At 40.9% G+C, this 25,424-nt stretch overlaps 2 protein-coding genes across 2 annotated transcripts; both read left to right on the forward strand.

Moving 5' to 3' along the window:
- The first annotated feature begins 901 nt into the window (after window positions 1–901).
- On the forward strand, window positions 902–10,108 carry LOC131994341 (uncharacterized). Its single transcript, XM_059361169.1, has 2 exons — window positions 902–1,877; window positions 8,621–10,108. Exon 2 carries the CDS (start codon window positions 8,623–8,625, stop codon window positions 9,313–9,315), a length of 693 nt encoding a protein of 230 aa, XP_059217152.1. The 5' UTR covers window positions 902–1,877; window positions 8,621–8,622; the 3' UTR covers window positions 9,316–10,108.
- On the forward strand, window positions 6,373–8,562 carry LOC131996933 (uncharacterized). Its single transcript, XM_059367137.1, has one exon. It carries the CDS (start codon window positions 6,373–6,375, stop codon window positions 8,560–8,562), a length of 2,190 nt encoding a protein of 729 aa, XP_059223120.1.
- Window positions 10,109–25,424: the final 15,316 nt, after the last annotated feature.

Here is a 25,424-nt window from a genome sequence, read left to right on the forward strand (position 1 = left end):
GGGTGACTTTTCTTTTTCCAATTTTTCCAATTTAATTGCCAGTGGTCTAGAGCGGTGACGCAGGAGTTGGGTCATGTCATGCGCTGCACTGGTCCCGCTGGTACAGGAACCGTATGTAGTGGATGGTAGTGTTGTAGGTTTTCCGAGGGGATGCGAGTCTTTACTGACAGCGGGGGTTACTCTGCGATAATTGTAGATGACAGCCACATCGACCGTACGGTAGTAAGCTATAGCCAGTGGGGAGTCTGTGCAGAAGGGCGGTGTGGTAAGATGTTCTTGGCTAGCATCTATTGTAGGGTTAGCGCCGACTTGGAGCGAGTAGCAATCCGCTCATCCTAAGTTTAGACGCTGTTTAGGATAGTCCTAAACTTTTGCTGTCGACTGTAGTCATAATCTATTTTTCAGCACTGTAGCTAGCGGACCATCCATTATATGCACTTACACACACGCACATATGCATGTGCGGGCGGCCACTGGCTACAGGTGCTTTGTTGTTATTTTTCGCTGAATTCCAATGGCAAGCAGAGGCTGCTGGTGTCATCAATTGCAATCATGTTTTTAATGTTTTTCTGATCATCTAATCGTTCGCCTCGATAGCTCCCCCGTGACAATAACATACGTACATACATACATGCATATATAAAAGAAGTTAAAGTGCAGTGAACCAAAGAAAAGTAAATAGAAATGAACATAAGGAAAAGCAGAAGTACATATGTAAGTTAAAATAAAACACATACAGAACTAGACAAAGTGAAAAATATTTGATCAATCAAAATATTTGCTACAAATTTGAACTACTTAAAACTATATTGCACATTGTTAATAAACCTAAAATTGTAAATTTTTTGTACTTACCTAAAGTTATTTACCTACAATTATCTACCTAAAATTACACGCTTAAAATACTTACCTTAACCTAAAAATAAAAGGAAACATACATACGAGAAATTAAATACTTACCGAAAACAAGTTAAATATATGAAGCCTAAAACCTACCTTAAAATTAGTATTGCACAAATTGTTACTTAACCTAAGTGAAATTTCCTTTGAATTTTTGGCAATAATAAAACTGGAAGGTGAAGTTTAAATCTACCTCTTGTCAATCTAGAAGGCAACATACAAGGAGCAAAAGGTTTGTCACAGAACATTATGGTCCTTCGAACCGAAAAAGTGAATTTGTTGGTAAAACGAATGTACGGAGTCCAAAGTGATTTAGTCCAGAAGTGATTTTTTTTTTGGTAAATTTTTAAATAAATTTTAAACAATTCAAACAAAAGGAAAAATACATATGTACTTGGTGAAAATCGGTGCTACTTACCTACTACACTGGAAAAAAAGAGAAATATATAAATTTACTTACCTATTAAACCTGTGATACTTACCCTATCAAGAACCGTGAGCTTACCTGGTGAAATTCAATACTTAATAATTAACCCTAACAAAGTTTCATTTTGTGCTACAAAAAAAACAACCAAAAATACAATTATACTTACCAAAGGAAATTTTAAACTGAATGAGTGCTAAATAGAGAAAATTTATGTACATATATTTGAATGTGGGTTCAAATTAAACATACAAAAATATTAACAATAAAATAATAAAAAAGCTAAAGCGAAAAACATTGTGAGCAAAAATTTAGTGCAAAACCAATTAAACACTCTTCCGGTGTCGGTACAAAAAAAAAAGAAACACACACAAAAGCAATAACTCGCAGTTCTACATAAGGAACTCTAAAGACTTTGCCAGAAATAAAAATCCGTTACAACGGTAAGGAAGCAAGCACATAAGCGCCAACAAGTGGACAGACAGAGCGTCACCTTACACACACGCAGGCGTATACCCTCACATAATACACACACACATAACAAAATTACAAAGTGAGTACAAGATTGTTTTTTTCGTTTTTGGCGCGACAAGCCAACGAAATATATTGGGTGCTGCTAGAGAAATCTCCATTTTGGCCTGACCCTGTATATTTTGTATGTTTGACCCGTGCAAATTTGATTTTTATGGAAATTTGTTTGACCCGCGTATATAAAGTTATTGGGAAAGAATCGTTTGAAACCGGAAATTTTACATTTCTGACCCAGCTCCAGATCTCAAGACTCGTCCAATCAGAAATATTTTTTGGCTTTTCGTACACAATCTTTGGAACCGAAATTCCGGCACTATTCACGTTACCTTTTTTATATTTGGAAGCCAATTTCCCTATCTTGTTATTTGAAAGAAGTCTACGGTGCAATTATTTTTAGACAAAAGTAAAATAAAGACACAGCGGACGGACAACACGCAATATTTGGTGGAGACATGTTGATATACATAGTTTGATATTCAATGTTGAAGATACGTGGGTGCTAGGCTGTGATCTTACTCATTTTTAGTGGAATTATACCAACTTTTTGTCAGCAAACACAAATTTTCATTTGATACAAACTTTTGTTGCTCCACGTATAGAAACTTTTGTGAGACCCTACGTACCCTAGAACGCGCTCCTGTGTGGCAAAACGGCCTAAGTCAACATTTGTGTAAATTTTACGGTTTTTTTGCAGAAGAGACTAAGTCAATTTTTGGGTTTTCTGATCTCTGGCATACATCGGTTTTTGTACCTAAGCAGTTTCTAATCAATATTTTACGGTTTTTGGAAGGAAGTTTATGAAGATTTGACGTGAATATTGGAAAGAAGTATTTGTGTTTATCATGAACCGACACAAATAGTTTTTTTTGGAATTGTTTTTGAGAAGAATTGAGGACACGGAAATAGAGCGGAAATTCCTTATAATTACATTGTCCAAACCCTTAAAAAAAAAAATGTTTTAAGACGCCTACATTTGCCGAAAAATCTTTTAGTACTCAAGCACTAAGTTATCGGTTTTTTGAGTGTGTTTTGCGAATCGGACCTCATTGTTTAGAAGGTTTTCGTTTGTATATGGATTTTTTTACAAAAAAGCACCCACGAGACCCTGGCTTAAGAAATTGGTGTTGTGATTGATATTTTTGACTCGCTGGCCTCATATCCCTCGTTCTTCTGGATTTACAGAAAGAATTACCTGTTTGTTTTTCAATCCGCCACTACTAAACGAGCAAGACGTTTTTGCGTATATTTGTCATTCTTGTGCCTGAAATCGGTATCTGACCCTTCAAAAAGTACATTTCTGAAAGGTGGTCATACACTGACTGAGATTACCATTTTGTTTTATCTTCTCTGACTTTGTGTAGTAAAGAATAAAGTTTGAAGCAAGAAACTTGTAGGCAAAATGGACAAGGCAAAAAGGGAGCGATTTGCAAATAGCATAAATGATTTGGTAGATTTCGACAGCATATACTCTGCTGCGAGATATGAGGATAACGTACATGTACTTGAGGCTATGAGAGTAGAACTAAGTTCTCTGTGGAGCAATGTCAAGAGAACGTACATGGATTGTCGGGATTATATGCCAGCGACCTCAGAGGAGGCACCCATAGACAAGACTAAGCTTCGGACACATTATAAGGAAGGTCGGGAATGCTACATGAGAGTCATAAGCTCATTAAACGCGGAAATTAACGCACTCAATGATCAGGCTGCCCAGGAGATGGTGGAACGAAACTCTCAGCCGCCACCAGGACCCCAAGATATGGATTTCATGCCAGTTTCAAGACTTCCTCCGTGCGATACAGACACATTTAAGGGAGGATACACAGACTGGCCGACATTTAGAGATCTCTTCACAGCCATATATATTAAAAATTCAAGACTAAGCAACGTTGAGAAGCTTTTTCATCTCACTCAGAAGACTGCAGGGGAAGCAAGGGAAATCATCAGTCACGTTCCTCTGACTAACGACGGGTTTCTACTAGCTTGGTCAAATTTGACTGACCGCTATGAGAATAAACGGATGCAAGTCAATGAGCAGCTAAAAATTCTTTTCAATCTGCCAAATGTTAGCACAGACTGTAGCAACTCAATTCAGAAATTGCAACGCACAGTAAATAGTTGTATTCAGACCCTAGACACACTTAGCGTAGAGGTTAAGGGATGGGATCCTAATATACCTCTGTTCAATACAGTTACCAAGATCGTTTTTGGAAGATTTTGAAAATTCATTGGAAGATTGTAAAGTTCTTCCGACGTGGTCTAATTTCGATAAGTTTTTGACAAATAAATTCAAGACTCTCGAGTCTGTGGGCAATATTAGGCCAACCTTTTCCAGGCAGCCACAAAATAAATATGAAATCAGAAAAAAGACAGATTTGTGAACAATTTTCAAACAAATGTGTCACATAAAGCACAAAGTTCAAGGGTAAGAGACAACAATACGATGACACAATCAGCGACAACTCGAACTGATCAGAGCTGTCAAATTTGCAAGGCCGCACATTTCATTCGAGATTGTCCCAAGTTTATAGAAAAGAATGTGAACGACAGGATTCACGTTGTAAAAATTTCTCACTTGTGTTATAATTGCCTATCATCCAATCATGGGGTAAAGGATTGTAAAAGTAGATTCACTTGTAGAGAATGTAACACCACACAATGTTACATAAAGGCACTCAGACCCAATCTAGCAGTCAAGACCCAGCGAGAGATGCAGTACGTCCTAGTACCAGTGCTGCAGCTCTAACAACAATTATACAGTCCACTTCGAACTTAGAAAATGACAACATTACTACCTTGACCCTCCAGAATAACCAAATTTGCCAGCGTCATCCTAGGGGGACCCTATTGTTCACTGCCATGGTTCAAATAGAATCGCGAGGACAGTTATACGATGCCAGGGCAATCATTGACTCTGGGTCGCAATCTACATTTATTTCGGAGAAATTGAAAAACAAGTTGAGTCTGCCGACAAGGCTCGAAAAGACTCGACAAGACTCGAAAATTTAGTTCATGTCACGGGGCTTAGCCAAATGGTAGCGGAGACCTCAACGAAAACTTGTCTTTTTACATTACGTTCACGATTAGACCCCTGTTACGAATTAGAGGTGTGGGCACCCGTTTTGAAGACCCTGCCTTCTAATCTGCCTCCACAGAATTTAGACCTTGCACAACTTCGAGATGTTGCCAACCTTGATTTGGCGGATCCGAAATTTTACATTAGCCAACCGGTTGACCTTCTAATAGGAATGGATATAGGACCCTTAATCTTCGATATTGGATCCCCTATGAAATCAATCGGGTCGCTCTTAGCGCAAAATACTGTTTTTGGATGGATCATTGGAGGACCCATCATACAAGAGACTTCGGACGCTAGCCGAGTCTCATTACACAACACAATCTCAATAGAAAAGATTTTGACACGTTTTTGGGAGGTGGAGGAGACCCCAAAAAAGATTTTAAGGTCAGAAGAAGACCTGTTTTGTGAGCAAAACTTCAGAAAAACGACTCGACGCGACTCAAATGGAAGGTACATTGTGACCCTCCCCTTTAAAAGTTGTGAAGAGGTAGGAAATTCTAGGAATATCGCAATGGCACAATTCTATAGAATGGAAAGGAAGCTTCAAAAGACCCAAGAAATCAAGGAGCAATATGATAACGCCATTCTCGAATACCTAGAACTTGGGCATATGAGGAAGATTTCTGCAAATGAAATATCCAAGACACCAAATTTCTATTTGCCACATCATGCGGTCATCAAACCAGACCGACTCACAACGAAACTTAGGGTTGTTTTCAACGCGTCAAGTCCTTCGTCAAATAAAAAAAGCCTCAATGATAACTTGTTTTCTGGACCCATTTTGCAACAAGACCTTGTTTTACAAATCTTGAAGTGGAGATTCTTCAAATATGTTTTTAATGCGGATGTCACAAAAATGTATAGACAGATCCTTCTCGACCCTAGTCAGACCCGGTTTCAAAGAATACTCTTTAGAAAAGCTCCAACAGACCCAGTTGAGGATTTTGAGCTCTTGACGGTCACGTTTGGAGTAAATTGCGCACCATTCCTTGCAATCCGGACACTTCTTCAACTTGCGGAAGATGTGACGGACACATATCCACTTGCGTCAAAAATTATACGAGAAAATCTGTATGTTGACGACGTATTAGCCGGGGCCCACACACTCGAAGAAGCCATTGCATCTAGAAAAGAGTTAATCGTAGCTTTGGAATCGACTGGATTTAAACTCATGAAATGGACGTCGAATAATCACAAAGTCATTCAGGATCTACCGCCAGAACAACTGCTTCCAGTAAATTGGCTGGAGCTATCTGAAGACTCCTCAACAAAGACCCTTGGCATAAGATGGCATATTTCTGGGGATTACTTCACTCTTACTCAACCTTCACGAGAATTTAGACAATCTTACACAAAAAGATAAGTTCTATCGGCAATAGCGAAACTGTTTGACCCCTGTGGGTGGTTGGCCCCAATTGTTGTCGTAGCTAAGCTGGTTATGCAGCAAGTATGGCTAGACAAAATCGACTGGGATGACGCGCTTAAATCAATAACTCTGATAAATTGGCAGAACTTTGTTAAAAACTCAGAGGCTATAGAATCGGTTAAGATTCCAAGGTGGATACGTTTCACACCTGGATCCAAGGTCGAGGTACACGGTTTCTGTGATGCTTCGGAGAGCGCATATGGAGCCGCCTTATATATAAGGGTGGAGCATGACAACCACCAAACCGACATCTTTCTCTTAGCCGCAAAGACCCGCGTGGCCCCGATCAAAAAGATTTCTTTGCCGAGACTCGAACTATGTGGAGCAGTACTGCTCTCGAAGTTAGCTTCAGCAACCATAACAAACCTTCAGATTTCGAAATTTACGACACAATTTTGGACAGATTCCACAATTGTTTTATCGTGGCTTAGGAAACCGCCGTGCGCTTGGAGCACATTCGTGGGAAACCGCGTTTCAGAAATTCTGGAAAATGTTGGCAATGAGAACTGGCGCCATGTAGACTCTGAGAGTAACCCTGCGGATATTGCGAGTAGAGGCTGCACACCTTCCGACTTGCAAGACCATAGTTTATGGTGGCACGGTCCGCAGTGGTTGATTTTGCCTAAAGGTCGGTGGCCAGCCTTTCAAGTTCCTGAAGACACAAACCTGGAAGAGAAGACTGTTAAAGTCTTGGCTACATCATCCTTGGAAGACCCATTAATTAGATTTTCATCATTGTCTCGTGCATACAGGGTGATAGCCTACACTTTGCGTATTTGGCGAAATACGGGTTCTAATCGATCACATCTTAGGGTTTCATCTTTGGAGATTACAGCTGAGGAAATTCAGGATGCAAAACGCCGTCTACTCATTATGACTCAACAGAACTATTTCTCACCTGAATATCATGATTTACGACAAAACACTAGAATTTCCTCCAGCAGTAGCCTTCTGACCCTAAACCCATTCATAGACTCTAATGGATTAATGCGGGCTAATGGGCGCCTTGTACAGTCTCCCGTTTTAACGTACGATGAGAGACACCCTATTCTTTTACCATATGAAGCCAGACTCACACAGCTTTTAGTAAAGTTCACTCATCGAATAACTCTTCACGGAGGAAACCAACTTATGACCCGAGTTTTGCGATCTGAATTCTGGATATTCAGATTAAAGCCTTTGGTAAAAAAGGTTATCCATAACTGCAAAACTTGTATTTTGTATCGAAAGCATTCGCAGTCTCAGATCATGGCTTCCTTGCCACCTGAGCGAACTACATTGTCTAGACCCTTCAATAACACTGGGGTTGATTTCGCAGGACCCTTCAATATAAAGAACTATTCGGGACGTGCATGCGTTATAACGAAAGGTTACATTTGTATTTTCGTCTGTTTTGCTACCAAGGCCGTTCACTTGGAAGCCACAAGTGACTTGTCCTCACAATCTTTTCTAGCCGCATTTTCACGATTTATAGGCCGACGGGGCTGCCCTTCATGTATATACTCCGACAATGGGAAGAATTTCGTGGGAGCCTCAGACATTGTGAAAAAAGATCGCCTTGAGCTTTTTAAGACTCTTCGGAATCAAGTCTCACAGCTAAACGCATATCAAAATCTTACGTGGAGGTTCATACCTCCGGGCGCCCCTCATATGGGTGGCCTGTGGGAGGCGGGAGTGAAATCTCTCAAAACCCACCTTCGTAAACTTATTCCAAAGATGAATTTTACATTTGAGGAACTTTCTACAATATTAGCTCGTATAGAAGCTTGTTTGAATTCACGACCCTTGAGTGCAGCTAGTGACGACCCCAACGACTTTTCACCGCTTACTCCTGGTCACTTTCTTATCGGAACACCCATTCTTGCGCCAGCTGAGCCCAACGTTTCTGACCAAGACTTGACCCTTGCAAATAGATGGAAACGGCTCAAGATCGTTTCTCAATATTTTTGCATGCGCTGGAAGTCAGAATACCTCAAAGAACTTCACCGTAGAACAAAATGGAAATACCAGCAGGATAATCTTAGAGAAAATGACTTAGTCGTTATCAGGGACGATAGGTTTCCTCCCACTGAATGGGTTATGGGCCGCGTTGAAAAAACTTATCCAGGAATCGACCAAAATACACGAGTCGTCGACGTTAAAACCCCTCACGGTACCTTGAGTAGACCCATAACTAAACTGGTCAAACTTTTTTCCGCCTGACTAGGCTGTTGCGCCTCTAACCAAAAACAAAGTACTCCTCCAAACCTTCTCTTTTCAGATATGGCAGCCTACTTACCACGGCCGGAAGAAGAGCGCTCGAGAGGGAGGGAACGTCGGCAAGGAAGGAATGGTGAAAGAGCAGCAGCCTCACCAGTGCGGCAACATTCGGGCAATCGACGACATGTTGATAGGCATGGAAGACCCACCACTTGGCAATTAGACAACAGTCTAGAACCAGCTATTCGGGATGATGGATCGCTCAAGCTGGACATCGTATTCGTCCCCACAGCTACGGTACGGGTATCGGAGGACGGCGTCGACAGGTGGTCTTCTATTCGGGCCCTAGTTAACCAAGGATCCACCATGTCGCGCATTGCCTACTCCACTTATCGGCGTCTTGGTCTGCGTTCATTCACGTATCGTGGCAATCGGTTTGCGCATTTCAGGCTGATGCCCCGAAATGTCAACAGTACCTGGGCGTTAAGAGTGAACGCCTTAATAACTGACAATTTGCCGATCCGACCCTACTCCGATCCAATCATCGATGACCCGACCCAGGACTTCACCAACAACACCCTTGCAGATATGGACCCACGCTCTAATACGCCAATCGACCTGGAGCTTGGCGCTGATGTGTACCCAGCTCTCCAAAGGGAAGGCAAGGTGGCTACTGGACTAGGCGATGTTTATGCCTATCCAACCACTCTTGGCTACATTCTTACTGGTCCCATCAGAAACCTACCTCGAGAGTAATGTTAAACCTAAGTCTTGATATACATATACACTTGTCACGGGGGATGAGAATGTTTAGGATAGTCCTAAACTTTTGCTGTCGACTGTAGTCATAATCTATTTTTCAGCACTGTAGCTAGCGGACCATCCATTATATGCACTTACACACACGCACATATGCATGTGCGGGCGGCCACTGGCTACAGGTGCTTTGTTGTTATTTTTCGCTGAATTCCAATGGCAAGCAGAGGCTGCTGGTGTCATCAATTGCAATCATGTTTTTAATGTTTTTCTGATCATCTAATCGTTCGCCTCGATAGCTCCCCCGTGACAATAACATACGTACATACATACATGCATATATAAAAGAAGTTAAAGTGCAGTGAACCAAAGAAAAGTAAACAGAAATGAACATAAGGAAAAGCAGAAGTACATAAGTTAAAATAAAACACATACAGAACTAGACAAAGTGAAAAATATTTGATCAATCAAAATATATATATTGCACATTGTTAATAAACCTAAAATTGTAAATTTTTTGTACTTACCTAAAGTTATTTACCTACAATTATCTACCTAAAATTACACGCTTAAAATACTTACCTTAACCTAAAAATAAAAGGAAACATACATACGAGAAATTAAATACTTACCGAAAACAAGTTAAATATATGAAGCCTAAAACCTACCTTAAAATTAGTATTGCACAAATTGTTACTTAACCTAAGTGAAATTTCCTTTGAATTTTTGGCAATAATAAAACTGGAAGGTGAAGTTTAAATCTACCTCTTGTCAATCTAGAAGGCAACATACAAGGAGCAAAAGGTTTGTCACAGAACAGACGCTAACGCAACCTTCCCGATGTGGTTCTCGAAAATGACCCAGCACTCGTGGGCAGTTGCTTAGCGAATGGTTGACTTTGAATGACGTCGGTTGAACGTACCGAGCGAGAAGTATACCTTTGATGGGCCTTCAGGCGTTAGGCTGCAAATTGGGCGGCGTTTACTGCTTACCAGTTAAGGTGGAGGGTTTGTGGCGAATGGAGCTCAATTGACCATAATCCGATTGAAATTATGGTCACTTCCAGGGATCGACGGACTCGGGTTACGACTGAACGATCCAGGTGCTGGAAAGGTCGAGACGTGAACCGGGACTTGTATGTGGAAAGTTTTAGGGAGACTGCATCAGCATTGTCTTTAGATGACTTTAGGGCACTGACCGTAGATGACCAAATTGCTAAGGTAGACGAGTGGATGAGCGCGGTGAATGATGCGCTCCTTGGCAGACGTCGAAAGGCGAAACCAAATAAGGTCAAGTGGTGGACCCGTGAGCTGGAAACAATACGGCGGAACGTCAGGCGTCTGAGGAAGCGATCCCAAAGAGCTAGAAGTTCCAATGCTGAGGATCTTGTCTCACGCCGAAACGACTTTGAGGACGTACAAGCAACTGTTGATTAGGAGTAAGGAAGATCACTTTAGGAGATTTGTACAGGACAACAGAGATGATCCATGGGGCAAGGCATACCGCGTGTGCCGGCACGGTGGGCAACAGGGTTCTAGTCAGGGTGACCTGGGCAGTTTTAGAGTGGGGGACAATGTGCTGACTTCTTGGAACGAGTGTGGTAGGGTGTTAATGGGAACGTTCTTTCCCGATGCGGATGAGCATGAACAGGCTCCCAGTGTGGAGATGATCGTGCCTCCTCCAAGTCTGGAAATGGTCGAGATAGTGGACAGTGTTTGCCGGCTTAGGAGCGGGAGGTCACCTGGCATAGACGGTATGACTGGACAGATGTGTAAAAGCATTTGAAAGGCTATACCTGACCATGTCGTGTTGATCCTCACACGATGTGTCGAAGCAGGTTATTTCCCTCGTACGTGGAAATGTGCTCGAGTCGTAGTCCTTCTGAAATCGCCCGATCGATTAAGGAGCAATCCAAGATCGTATCGGGGCATCAGTCTCCTCCCCGTGCTTACAAAAGTATTGGAGAGGATAATGGTCTCCGTACCAGTTCGGCTTTCGGGAGGTAAAGAGCACTGTGGATGCCTGGATCCACGTGCAGAACTGTGTGAGAGAATCGAGCGCCAAATATGTCGTTGGCATATTTGTTGATTTCAAAGGCGCGTTTGATTACCTTTCATGGCGTAGTGTACTCACGAGGTTAGGCGAAATAGGTTGTCGGGAACTTTCTCTCTGGCGTAGTTACTTCTCTGATAGAAGAGCTTGCGATACGGTTTGGATGGATATCCAGCGTGGCTGCCCTCAGGGCTCCATCTGTGCTCCATATATATGGAACATATATATGGAACCTCATGATGGATCCTCTGCTGGGACTTCTCGCTGAGTCCTTCAAAATCAGTGCATATGCGGATGACCTGCTCTTCCTGGTTAAAGGAGATTCCAAACTTGCTCTGGAAACTCGCAATGAGTTTGCCATTGGCATTGTGCGCGAATAGAGCGATTGTGTTGGTGTTGACGTCGCGGAGAATAAGACCGTGACAATGTTGCTCAAGGGCATCTTGTCGCGGAATCATCCACCCACGATTCCATCTGGTGGAGTTAGCATCAGGAATGTAGCGCTCGTAAAATATCTGGGAGTGACTGTTTCAGAGAGAATGGGTTTCCTGGTCCATTTGGATCCGGTGAAGGAGAATATGACTGGAGTAGTCCGAATGATAAAGCGTGTTCTAAGAAGTGATTGGGTCTAAAACGTCGTGCTGTTCTGTCCATATATGGTGGTCTATTTATTGCTTGCGCAACTTATAGGGCGCCTGTTTGGCACGGAATCGCTGCGACAGTCTTAGGACGAAACAAGATTCCCTCTTGTCAGAGGGTGGCAATGCTGGCTTGCTTGCCTGTGTGTAGAACTGTTTCGACAGATGCAATACAGATATTGATTGACGCGCCTTGCTTGATCCACTCTTGAGTTAGTGCGTGAGGATTGACTCACCGCTTCTTGCAGATGGGGATGTTAGGCGGCTCAAGGCACTCCTTTTGGAGCGTCTTGATGATAGGTGGAAAACTAGATGGACGAACAGTGACAATGTTCGGGTGACTTACGAATTTATTCGTGACGTTCGTACGAGACCGCCCGGATTTTGGCTTCGGCTTAAGTCTGGGCTTGATATTGACTTGTCCGCGACTGATATGTTCGACTGTGATTTAGACGCGATGGGGATTAGTAAGGCGGTGTGGGATTTCAGTAGGGCCCTTGAAGACGAGACGACGTTGCAACGTTGGCCACCTTTCCCGGGAAGTATTTCTTAGGAGACGGACAAGACTAAATGGAGGCATGAGTACACGATAGTTATCCATAACGAGTTGTTGCTGTACTGGCGCGACCGAGTGATTTAATGCTGCGCATAACATGACTTGGCACCTGCCTTGCCCATGTTGATGCTGCGGCGTTTGCCCATCGTTGTTTCCCGTAGCTTATGTGGTTGTGTTCGGTCATCGGGGTGGCCGCGTTGATTGTGAGTCCCATGTTGAAGCGGATATGTGTAGCGTAGCCCGTGAGGGCTGCCGTGCCCTGTTTGTGTCTGTGGATATCGTCCTGATATTTATTGTATTGGTGCAAACTTTCGTATGCTGGCTTAAGGTCGGCTTAGAGCGATTCCTTTCTTCCAGGTGACCAGTCCGTAGCTGTTTGGGGTTCAACTGGTAGTAGTTTTTAGTTTTTACGAAGTCTGACCAAAAACTTTAATCTGGTACCACTGGTGTCAGGAGACCGTGAAACTTCGATTCCAGCCTGGCACTGGTGAGGCCCCAGTGGGAAGCCACGTGGTGGCAATGGTTTGTACCTAAACCGAGGGGAGAGCATAAGCTCGGCGTGGAGTTGCGTTTTCAACCGGGTGCCATGACCCATAGATCGGAAGGAGTTTAAGGTAGTGTTCCGTTCCTAACCAAGGAGGTGAACACGTCCAAATACGTGGGATCAAACTGGTACTCATGTGTGGATTACCACATATGGGAGCGATGGTAGACGCATTGTATTCACCCTTGGGCCTCGCAGGTTTGGGCCGTGATGGCAGGCATCTATGTTAAACACGACGTTCTTGTTCCTGTGGTATCACAATAGACGAAAACGTCTAAGTGAATCTGATGGAAAACTGCCACTTAAACCCAACATAACTTAACCTTGCTAAAAGAATTCGAATTTCGATTGGTGTATGAAAATATGAACGCTGCTTTGCATAGCGCAGAGGTTAACATGTCCGCCTATGACGCTGAACGCCTGCGAGACCATAAAAAAAATTTTTCAGCGGTGATTTTCCCCTCCTAATGCTGGCACCATTTGTGAGGTACTATGCCATGTAAAACTTCTCTCCAAAGAGGTGTCGCACTGCGGCACGCCGTTCGGACTCGGCTATTAAAGGGAGGCCCCTTTTTATTGAGCTTAAACTTTAATCGGACTGCACTCATTGATATGTGAGAAGTTTGCCCCTGTTCCTTAGTGGAATGTTCATGGGCAAAAATGCAATTTTGCTTTGCATGTGTCTGCCCGGCTGCAGCATTTATATGATATGACCAAGTTAGAGAACTGTCAAAAATCACACCTATATTCTTAGCACATTGTGCCTAGTGCTATTCAATCTTCCGTTGATTTATAGTGATATCCAGGTCTCGCAAACTAAACTAAACTCAATGTCTTTAGCATGGATAAGGATTTCAAGCTTTAATTCAAATACAAACAAGTAAAAATGTATTCGGCAGGGCCGAATCTTATATACTCTCCACCATGGATCGCATTTGTCGAGTTCTTTTCTTGGTATCACTTTTCAGGCAAACATATGATAAAATGAAAGAATTGCTATGATATTGGGGTTATAACATAAAGTTATCGTCCGATTCGGACCATAATTGAACTGAAAGTTGGAGGTCATGGTAGTAGTCGTTTCAGCTTAATCGAATAAAATTTGCGCCATCCAGTGACTCAAGAAGTAAACCAGGGTGATCGGTTTATATGGGAGCTGTATCAGGATGCAGGACATTGTGACCCATACAAGCTCAAGAAGTCAAGATCCAAGATCGATTTATATGGGAGCTATATGAGGTTATTATACCCTCCAACATAGGATGGGGGTATACTAATTTCGTCATTCTATATGTAACTACTCGAAATATTCGTCTGAGACCCCATAAAGTATATATATTCTTGATCGTCGCGACATTTTATGTCGATCTAGCCATGTCCGTCCGTCTGTCTGTCGAAAGCACGCTAACTTCCGAAGCAGTAAAGCTAGCCGCTTGAAATTTTGCACAAATACTTCTTATTAGTGTAGGTGGGTTGGTATTGCAAATGGGCCATATTGGTCCATGTTTTGATATAGCTGCCATATAAACCGATCTTGGGTCTTGACTTCTTGAGCCTCTAGCAAGCGCAATTATTATGATACCCAACAACTGTGCCAGATATGGTTCAAATCGGACCATAACCTGATATAGCTGTCAGATAAAACGATCTTGGGTCTTGACTTCTTGAGCCTCTAAAGTGCGCAATTATTATACGATTGGAATGAAATTTTGCACGACGTGTTTTGTTATGATATCCAACAACTGTGACAAGTATGGTTCAAATCGGTCCATAATCTGATATTGCAGTCATAAACACCGATCTTGGGTCTTGATTTATTGAGCCTCTAGAGGGCGCAATCTTATCCATTTTGAATGAATTTTTGCACGAAGTATTTTGTTATAATCTCCAACTGCGCCAAGTATGGTTCAAATCGGTTAATAACCTGATATAGCTGTCATATAAAGAGATCTGGGGACTTGAATTCTTGAGCTTCTAGAGGTCGCAATTCCTATCCGATATGAATGAATTTTTGCATGACGTATTTTATTCTTACTTTCAATAACTGTATCAAATAAGGTTCAAATCGGCTCATAACCTGATATAGCTGTCATATAAACCGATCTGGGATCTTGACATCTTGAGCCTCTAGAGGTCGCAATTATTATCCGATTTGCCTGAAATTTTGTGCGACGGATCCTCTCATGACCATTAACATACGTGTTTATTATGGTCTGAATTGGTCTATAGCCCGATACAGCTCCTATATAAATCGGTCTCTCTATTTTACTTCTTGAGCCCCCAAAGGGCGCAATTCTTATTCGAATTGGCTGACATTTTACACAGGTCTCCAACATATAATTTAATTGTGGTCCAAACCGGACCATATCGTGATATCGCTCTAATAGCAGAGCAAATCTGTTCCTATATCCTTTTTTTGCCTAAAAAGAGATGCCGGGAAAAGAACTCGACAAATGCGATCCATGGTGGAGGGTATATAAGATTCGGCCCGGCCGAACTTAGCACGCTTTTACTTGTTGGGATGTTAAAAAGTGCCGACTTTCGAAACCCAATTTTCTACCTAAAATGATGGGAAAAATTATTTCTTTAAGCCAAAATCTTTATGGAAATTTCTTACCAAAAAATTTTTTTTTTTCAAAATTGGTCCGAAAGACAAACATTTAACAGAAAACTTTCTAACACATAATTCTATATAATTTTCTCTTAAATTTTAAAAAATGTTTTTTAATTAAATATTATACATGTAAGCTTGAAAAACTTTTCTTAATTATAAATTACTAGCTGACCCGGGCCCACTACGCTGCGCCTTCTTTTACTTTATGTAGAACATAAGTTTCCTTGGAATATTTATTTTCGACAATTAAAGAGCTTTAGTGAAATACCATGCTACGATAATATTATATCGCTCGACTAACAGTTTAAAAATATAAGTGCCTTTATCTGAATCCATATGATCTTTATTGGTTTACGAATTTAAGTTTGGACGTAAGGTGTACCCCATTCTTAAAATACTTCATTTCAGCCCGATATTTTCATGTTTTCTCTGATTTAGGGGTTGTTTTCGGGGGTGAGGTGGTCCCCCAGACACTTGGGCCTAAAAAAATATCAGCATCGTGCTCTTCTTCCAAATATCAGTTATTTAAACCCCATATTGCCATTGGTTTAGGGGAGTTTACACGATGAGGCGCCCCCAAACGCATGTCCCCAAAATAGGTTATCAAATTGGTTTTTTAATCTCAAATATCTTTCATTTGAGCCACATATTGGCATGGTCGAAAAATTTTTAACCTTTGGATGGTGTTTTAGGGAAGGGGTAAATACATGGGCCATATTGCAATGTTCACTAAAAAATTGCTATTTGTGGGGTATTTTGGGAAAGAGGCAGACACCCAGAAAATTGGTCCCGAAAATGGGTATCAATTCTTGCTTTAACCCCCAATACCACGTTCATATGGTCGGTATAAATACCCGATTTTGGGGTGTTTCGGGGAGTGGGGTGGTCCCCCAATCACTAAGCCCGGCAAATATATCAGCAACGTGCTCTATTCTCATATAGCTATATATCATTTATTTGAAGCTCATTTTGCCATTGGCCTCAAAATTGGATATCAAATTCGTTTTCTAATCTCATTTAAACTCCTTATTGCAAAAGTCAGCAAATATGTCCGGTTTGGGGTATTGGCCATAAAAACTATGAATATTTAGTTCCACTCTCTTTAAGACCCAAATTGTCTTGGTGAGCAAATACGTCCTATTTGGGGGTTGTTATGGTGGTGGGACGTCCTCTAGACAGTTGGTCCCTAATGTTGATATCAGATACGTGGTCTATTCCCATATACCTTCAATTTGAGCCCCATATTTCCATAGTCGGCAATCATGATCGGCTTGGGTGGTGTTTTGGGAGATGGGCAGCCTCTCAGTGAGTTGGCCTTGAAAATATATATCGGATTCGTGTTCCACTCTAAAAAACAATCTTATTTGAGCCTCATATTGCAATAGTCAGCATATACTTTCTATTTGGGTGTGTTGTGGGGGTGGTGTGGCCCCATAAACACTTTTCCCGAATATTGATATCAGATTCGTGCTATACTCCCAAAGACCTTTCATTTGAACCCCATATTGCTATGGTCGTAAATTTGTCCCCTTTGGGGTATGTTTTTGGGGAGAGGCGGCCCCAAACACTTGGTCCCATATTTGGATATCAGTTTGTAATTCTACACTCAAATACCTTTTATTTAAGCTCCATATTCCCATGGTCAGTAAATAAGTCCTGTTTGAGGGGTGTTTTGGGGAAGGGGTGGACCCCCAGAAATGTGGTCCCACATTTGGATATCAGATTCGTATTCTTCTCGCAAATACCTCTCATTTGAGTCCCATATTGCCATGGTCGGTAAATATGTCCGATTTAGTAGTGTTTTTAAGAAAATCGGTTCAGGGGTTTTTGAGTCTATAAGGAACACGCAAACATACAAACAAACACAAATTGATTTTTATATATAAGTTTTGAATAACATTAGCAATGAAATGAAAAATTTTAAGGACACGGAAACACAATTTCAAATCCCCGAATTTCACAATACTGTATTTAAGGCGATTGATACGGAGCGAATAGTGATTAAGGGACGAACATTCTAGTAGACATTTTTTGGTTCCGTTTCCTTTGACCGTAGATTTGAGTAGTGAAATATTATTTAAAACGTTTTGAAATTTACTTTTTGAATTTTTGATTTTTTTCAAGAAAATCTTTTTACAATGAAAAGATTTTGCGAATAATAGTTTTTTTATGTGTTATGTACGAGAATCTTAAATGAAATTCGGGAGACAAATTGCAAATTTACAAAAAGGTGGGTATGTAGTTAGTATTTCACAGTGAAATTCCCATGTTTTTCACGATTGCATTTTTGAAAAACTACGAAAATATCACTGATAACATAACACTTTTATTTAAATTTTATCATAAACTAGCTGACCCGGGCCCACTCCGCCGCGCCTTCTTTTACTTTATATAGAACAAAATTTTCCTTGGAATATTTATTTTTGACAATTAAAGAGCTTATAGTGAAATACCGTGCTACGAAAACAGTATATCACTTGACTAACAGTTTAACAAGTGCCTTTATGTGAATCCCATATGATCTTTATTGGTCTACGAATTTAAGTTTGGATGTAAGGTGTATTCCATTCTTAAAATACTTTATTTCAGCCCGATATTCTTTTTTCTTTTTTTTACATTTATTTATTTATACTTTGTCTAACATTGTAACTTTAAAAGGATTAATTTCCCGTACTATAATCATAAGAACATGCGTTCTTGTTGTGCGGGTGTCAATAAATTACAAATTACAATTACAATTACAATTATTCTCATGATATCTGATTTAGGGGTGTTATCGGGGGTGATGTGGAGCCCCAGACACTTGGCCCTGAAAAACTATCAGGATAGTGCTCTTCTTTCAAATACCATTTATTTAAACCCCGTATTGCCATTGGTTTAGGGGAGTTTACACGGTGAGGCGTCCCCCAAACTCATGACCCCAAAAAAGGTTATCAAATTCGTTTTCTAATCTCAAATATTTTTCATTTGAGACACATATTGGCATGACCGAAAAATTTTCACCCTTTGGGGGGTGTTTTGGGGAAAGAGTGATGCCCCAAATACAGGGTGCTACATTTGGATATCAAATTCGTATTCTACTCCCAAATACCTACATTTGAGCCCCATATTGCGATGGTCACTAAAAAATTGATGTTTGTGGGGTATTTTGGGAAAATGGTAAACCCCCAGAAAATTGGTCCCGAAAATGGGTATCAATTCTCGCTCAACCACCCAATACCTTTCATTTAAGCTCCACATTGACATGGTCGGTAAATATGCCGGATTAAGGGGTGTTTTGGGGATTGGGATAGTCCCACACATTCTAAGCCCGGAAAATATATCAGCAACGCTCTATCCTCATATATCTATATATCATTTATTTAAACTTTATATTGCCATTGGCCTCAAAATTGCATATTAAATACGTTTTCTAATCTCATTTAAACTCCTTATTGCAAAAGTCAGCAAATATGTCCGGTTTGGGGTACTGGCCATAAAAACTATAAATATTTAGTTCCACTCTCTTTAAGACCCAAATTGTCTTGGTGAGCAAATACGTCCAATTTGGGTGTTGTTATCGTGGTGGGACGTCCCCTAGACAGTTGGTCCCTAATGTTGATATCAGATACGTGGTCTACTCCCATATAGCTTTAATTTGAGCCCAATATTTCCATAGCCGGCAATCATGATCAGCTTGGGGGGTGTTTTGGGGGATGGGCGGCCACTAAGTGAGTTGGCCTTGAAAATATATATCGGATTCGTGTTATACTCTAAAACCCCTCTTATTTGGGGAAAGGGTGGAACCCCAGAAACGTGGTCCCACATTTGGTTATTAGATTCGTATTCTACTCGCAAATACCTTTCATTTGAGTCCCATATTGCCATGGTCGGTAAATATGTCCGATTTAGGGGTGTTTTGGGAGTTGGGGTTGTCCCCTTAACACTTGGTGCGACAAATGGATATTAGATACGTTTTCTTATCCTAAATACCTTTAATTTTAGTTCCATATTGTCGTGATTGGTCTAAATCTATGTTTGGTAGCTTTTAGGGTGGGGCGGACCCCCTAGGTACCCCATCCGAAATTTGGATACCATTTTTTTTTTACACAAAAAATTTCGCCTAAATCGCACCACCGATCTCTGAGATCTGGCGTTTCTGCAAATTAGGGTAAGGGGGAGGGTCCGCCCCCCCCCCCCCCCTTCAGATATCAAAAAATTTAGTACCCTATTTTCACTATACACCATCTGTGAAAATTTGAAGAAAATCGGTTCAACCGTTTCTGAGTCTATAAGGAACACACAAACAAGCAAACCGACAAACAAGCACATATTGATTTTTATACCCTCCACCATAGGATGAGGGGTTTACTAATTTCGTCATTCTGTTTGTAACTACTCGAAATATTCGTCTGAGACCCCATAAAGTATATATTGTATATTCTTGATCGTCGCGACATTTTATGTTGATCAAGCCATGTCCGTCTGTCCGTCCGTCCGTCCGTCTGTCTGTCGAAAGCACGCTAACTTCCTAGCCGCTTGAAATTTTGCACAAATCCTTCTTATTAGTGTAGGTCGGTTGGTATTGTAAATTGGCCATATCGGCCCATGTTTTGATATAGCTGCCACCGATCTTGGGTCCTTACTTCTTAAGCCTCTAGAGATCGCAATTCTTATCCGATTGGGATGACATTTTGCACGACGTGTTTGTTATGATATCCAACAACTGTGCCAAGTATGGTTCAAATCGGTCCATAACCTGATATAGCTGTCATATAAACCGATCTTGGGTCTTGACTTCTTGAGCCTCTAGAGTGCGCAATTCTTATCCGATTGGAATGAAATTTTGTACGACGGATCCTCTCATGACCATCAACATACGTATTTATTATGGTCTGAATCGGTCTACAGCCCGATACAGCTCCCATATAAATCGATCTCTACTTTACTTCTTGAGCCCCCAAAGGGTGCAATTCTTATTCGAATTGGCTGACATTTTACACAGGTCTCCAACATATAATTAATTGTGGTCCAAACAGGACCATATCTTGATATCGCTCTAATAGCACAGCAAATCTTTTCTTATATACATTTTTTGCCTAAGAAGAGATGACGGGAAAAGAACTCGACAAATGCGATCCATGGTGGAAGGTATATAAGATTCGGCCCGGCCGAACATAGCACTCTTTTACTTGTTATGGTCTGAATCGGTCTATAGCCCGATACAGCTCCCATATAAATCGATCTCTCTACTTTACTTCTTGAGCCCCCAAAGGGCGCAATTCTTATTCGAATTGGCTGACATTTTATATAGGTCTCCAACATATAATTTAATTGTGGTCCAAACTGAACCATATCTTGATATCGCTCTAATAGCAGAGCAAATCTTTTCTTATATCTTTTTTATACCCTCCACCATAGGATTGGGGTATACTAATTTCGTCATTCTGTTTGTAACTACTCGAAATATTCGTCTGAGACCCCATAAAGTATATATATTCTTGATCGTCGTGACATTTTATGTCGATCTAGCTATGTCCGTCCGTCTGTCTGTCGAAAGCACGCTTATTTCCGAAGCAGTAAAGCTAGCCGCTTGAAATTTTGCACACATATTTCCTATTAGTGTAGGTCGGTTGATATTGTAAATGGACCATATCGGTCCATGTTTTGATATAGCTGCCATATAAACCGATCTTGGGTCTTGATTTCTTGAGAGTCTAGAGTGCGCAATTCTTATCCGATTTGACTGAAATTTGCACGATGTGTTTTGTTATGATATCCAACAACTGCGCCAAGTATGGTTCAAATCGTATCATAACTTGATATAGCTGCCATATAAACCGATCTTGGGTCTTGATTTCTTGAGCCTCTAGACGGCGCAATTCTCGTCCGATTTGATTGAAATTTTGCACCTGGTGTTTTGGTATCACTTCCAACAAATGCAGTAAGTAAAGCTGCCATATAAACCGATCTTGGGTATTGACTTCTTGAGCCTCTAAAGGGCGCAATTCTCGTCCGATTTGACTGATATTTTGCACGTAATGTTTCGGTATCACATTCAACAACTGTGTTAAGTATGATTTTAATCGGTTAATAATTTGGTATAGCTGTCATATAAACCGATATTGGATCTTGACTTCTTGAGCCAATAGAGCGCGCAATTCTCATCCGATTTGGCCGAAATTTTGCATGAGGTGCTCCGTTATGACTTCCAATAACTGTGCTGGGTATGGCACAAATCGGTAGCTAAACTAATATAGCTGCCATATAAACCGATCTGGGATTTGGACTTCTTGAGCCTCTGGAAGGCGCAATTCTTATCCGATTTTGCAGATTTGTATGAGATTGTACATCGACTTCTCTCATGACCTTCAACATACGTGTCTAATATGGTCTGAATCGATCAATAGCTTAATACAGCTCCCATATAAACCGATCTCCCAATTTTGCATCTTGAGCCCCTACAAGGCGCAATTCTTATTGGAATGAACTGAAATATTACACAATGACTTTTACAATGTTCAACATTCATTTATGGTCCGGATCGGACTATAACTTAAAATAGCTCCAATAGCATAACAGTTCTTATTCAATATTCGTTGATTGCCTTAAAATAGATACCGCGCATAGAACTCGACAATTGCGATCCATGGTGGGGGGTATATAAGATTCGGCCCGGCCGAACTTAGCACGCTCTTACTTGTTTGAAGTTTGTTTAGAATAAGGGAAAAGGAATTAAGGAAAAAACTCCCAGTAAATTGTTATTCTGAATAGGAGAAAAGGGAGTAGGGAATAAACTTCCAGGGAATTGTTATTCAGAATAGGGCTGCATATGTTTGAACCAGGAACGAAGCCAGGATTTTATTTTGGGGGTGGCCCACCCCACATTTTTTCAAAATCGAAAAATTGTCAAAATTTTTCCTGATCTTTCAAATCCTTTAAAATGTGCTTGTCTTCGCGAATATCTTAGTTTTGAATTGAAATTTAGGGTGTATCAGCTTCAGTATTTTGATTACTTTTTATACCCTCCACCACAGGGTATAAAAAGTCATTCTGTTTGTAACTCCTCGAAATATTCTTCTAAGACCCCATAAAGTATATATATTCTTGATCGTCATGACATTTTAAGTCGAACTATCCATGTTCGTCAGTCTGTCTGTCTGTTGAAAGCACGCTAACTTTCGCTTGAAATTTTGCACAAATACTTCTTATTAGTGTAGGTCGGTTGGGATTGCAAATGGGCTATATCGGTCCACGTTTTGATATAGCTGTCATATAAACCGATCTGAGATCTTGATTTCTTGAGCCGCTAGAGGGGACAATTCTTATCCGATTTGACTGAAATTTTGCATTAGGTGTTTTATTATGACTTCCAATAACTGTGCTGAGTATGGTTGAAATCGGTTCATAACCTGATATAGCTGCCATATAAGCCGATCTTGGGTCTGGACTTCTTGAGCCGCTAGAGGACACAATTCTTATTCGATTTGGCTGAAATTTTGCATGATGTGTTTTATTATGACTTCCAACAACTGTGTATGGTTCAAATCGGTCCATAAACTGATATAGCTGTTATATAAACCTATCAGGGGTCTTGATTTCTTGAGCGTTTAGAATGCACAATTCCTATCCGAATTGGCTGAAATTATGCAACGAAGTGTTTTTCTATGACTTTCAACAACTGTGTTAAGAATAGTTCAAATCGGTCTATAATCTGATATAGCTGCCATATAAACCGATCTGGTGGCTTGACTTCTTGAGCGTCTAGAGTGCGCAATCCCTATCCGGTTGGGATGAAGGTTTGCACGACATGTTTTGTTATGATATCCAACAACTGTGCCAAGTATGGTTCAAATCGGTTCATAACCTGATATAGCTGCCATGTGAACCGATCTTGGGTCTTGACTTCTTGAGCCTCTAGGAAGCGCAATTCTTTTCCCATTGGAATGAAATTTTGCACGACGTGTTTTGTTATGATATCCAACAACTGTGCCAAGTATGGTTCAAATTGCTCCATAACCCGATATATTGTGGCTGCCATATAAACCGATCTTGGGTCTTGACTTCTTGAGCCTCTAGAGGGCGCAATTCTTATCCGATTGGAATGCAATTTTGCACGACGTGTTTCGCCATAAGTTCCAATAACTGTGCTAAGTATGGTTCGAATCGGTGAATAACCTGATATAGCTGCCATATAAACCGAGTGCACAATTCTTATCCGATTGGAATGAAATTTTGCACGAGGTATTTTGTTAAGATATCTAACATCTGTGCTAAGCATGGTTCAAATCGGTTCATAACCAGATATAGACGTCATATTAACCGATGTTGGGACTTGACTTCTTGAGTTTCTAGAGGGCGCAATTCCTGTCCGATTTGGCAGAAATTTTAATGACGTATTTTATTATGACTTTCAACAACTGTGTCAATTGAGTTTCAAATCGGTTCATAAACTGATATAGCTGGCAAATAAACCGATCTGGATTTTGTCTTCTTGAGCCTCTAGAGATCGCAATTATTATCCGATTTACCTGAAATTTTTTACGATGGATCCTCTCCTGATCATCAACATACGTGATTATTAAAGTCTGTATCGGTCTATAGCCTGATACACCTCCCATATAAATATATCTCTCTATTTACTTCTTGAGCCCCCAAAGGGCGCAATTCTTTTTCGAATTGGCTGACATTTTACACAGGTCTCCAACATATAATATAATTGTGATCCGAACCGGACCATATCTTGATATCGCTCTAATAGCAGAGTAAGTCTTTTCTTTTATCCTCTTTTTCGCCTAAGAAGAGATGTCGGGAAAAGAACTCGACAAATGCTATCCATAGTGGAGGGTATATAAGATTCGGCCCGGTCGAACTTAGCACGCTTTTTTTTTGGTTCATTAGGGGTTGGAATATTCAATAACTGTTCGGTACTAAAAACAAGAACGGTTTGGTACAAAACTCAGTTGTTGTTGTTGTAGCCACATTTTCATATGGAGGTAGCGATCCTCATCAAGTTCCTGGGTGAGTAAGCGATCGCCGCGAGAACCGTGTGGCCATTGGTTATTTAAGGGCGCCAATAACTCGCTTTGTCATATCGAGCATCATTTCTGCAAGTGCCGGTGCCTCCCGGCCTCTCACTGAGACTTCGCTCAATACCGCTGATTGTCCGCCACTCCCGTTGCAGCTACTCCGTATGGAGCATTCCACTATCCGCAACCTGTGGACGCGACCAGTAACTCGCAGCTTAGCTTCTCGTGACAGCAATGAACACTCAGATCGGACCTCAATATTCCAGCCTGTGTGGTGCTCACAGCTATCTCGTGCCGGGACAAAAAAAAACCAGTAACAGATTGCTATTGAATCCAATACCAGTTAAGTATTAAAGCTAGTACCAAACGGTACTATTCATTTTATATTTCATCCATACTATGCGGGATTACTTTGTCATCATACGGTGTTGCTTTACTATCAATACTGTATGGTATTGAAGTGAGAACGTTTGATATCAACTTTTCTCTTGGTCCGTCGGATTTCACAGTTTTATCATTTCTACAGGTCATTGTTTGCGTTGGTCAACTGCTTTTAAATGACATTTGTTTCCATAAAATTTAAAGCAAACAAACTAAAACATTATGCAACTATAATTGTTAATTATTTCAAAAAACACAAACATTTTGACCAATTTTTACTAAGAGCCATCTACATTCTATTTAAATGATGTCGCTT

This window comes from Stomoxys calcitrans, chromosome 1, assembly GCF_963082655.1.
Source record: "Stomoxys calcitrans chromosome 1, idStoCalc2.1, whole genome shotgun sequence".
Lineage (NCBI taxonomy): Eukaryota > Metazoa > Arthropoda > Insecta > Diptera > Muscidae > Stomoxys > Stomoxys calcitrans.

Excerpts from the sequence above, each read along its gene's own strand:
- LOC131996933 (XM_059367137.1), top strand. The coding sequence starts at position 6,373 with ATGCAGCAAGTATGGCTAGACAAAATCGACTGGGATGACGCGCTTAAA.
- LOC131994341 (XM_059361169.1), top strand. The coding sequence starts at position 8,623 with ATGGCAGCCTACTTACCACGGCCGGAAGAAGAGCGCTCGAGAGGGAGG.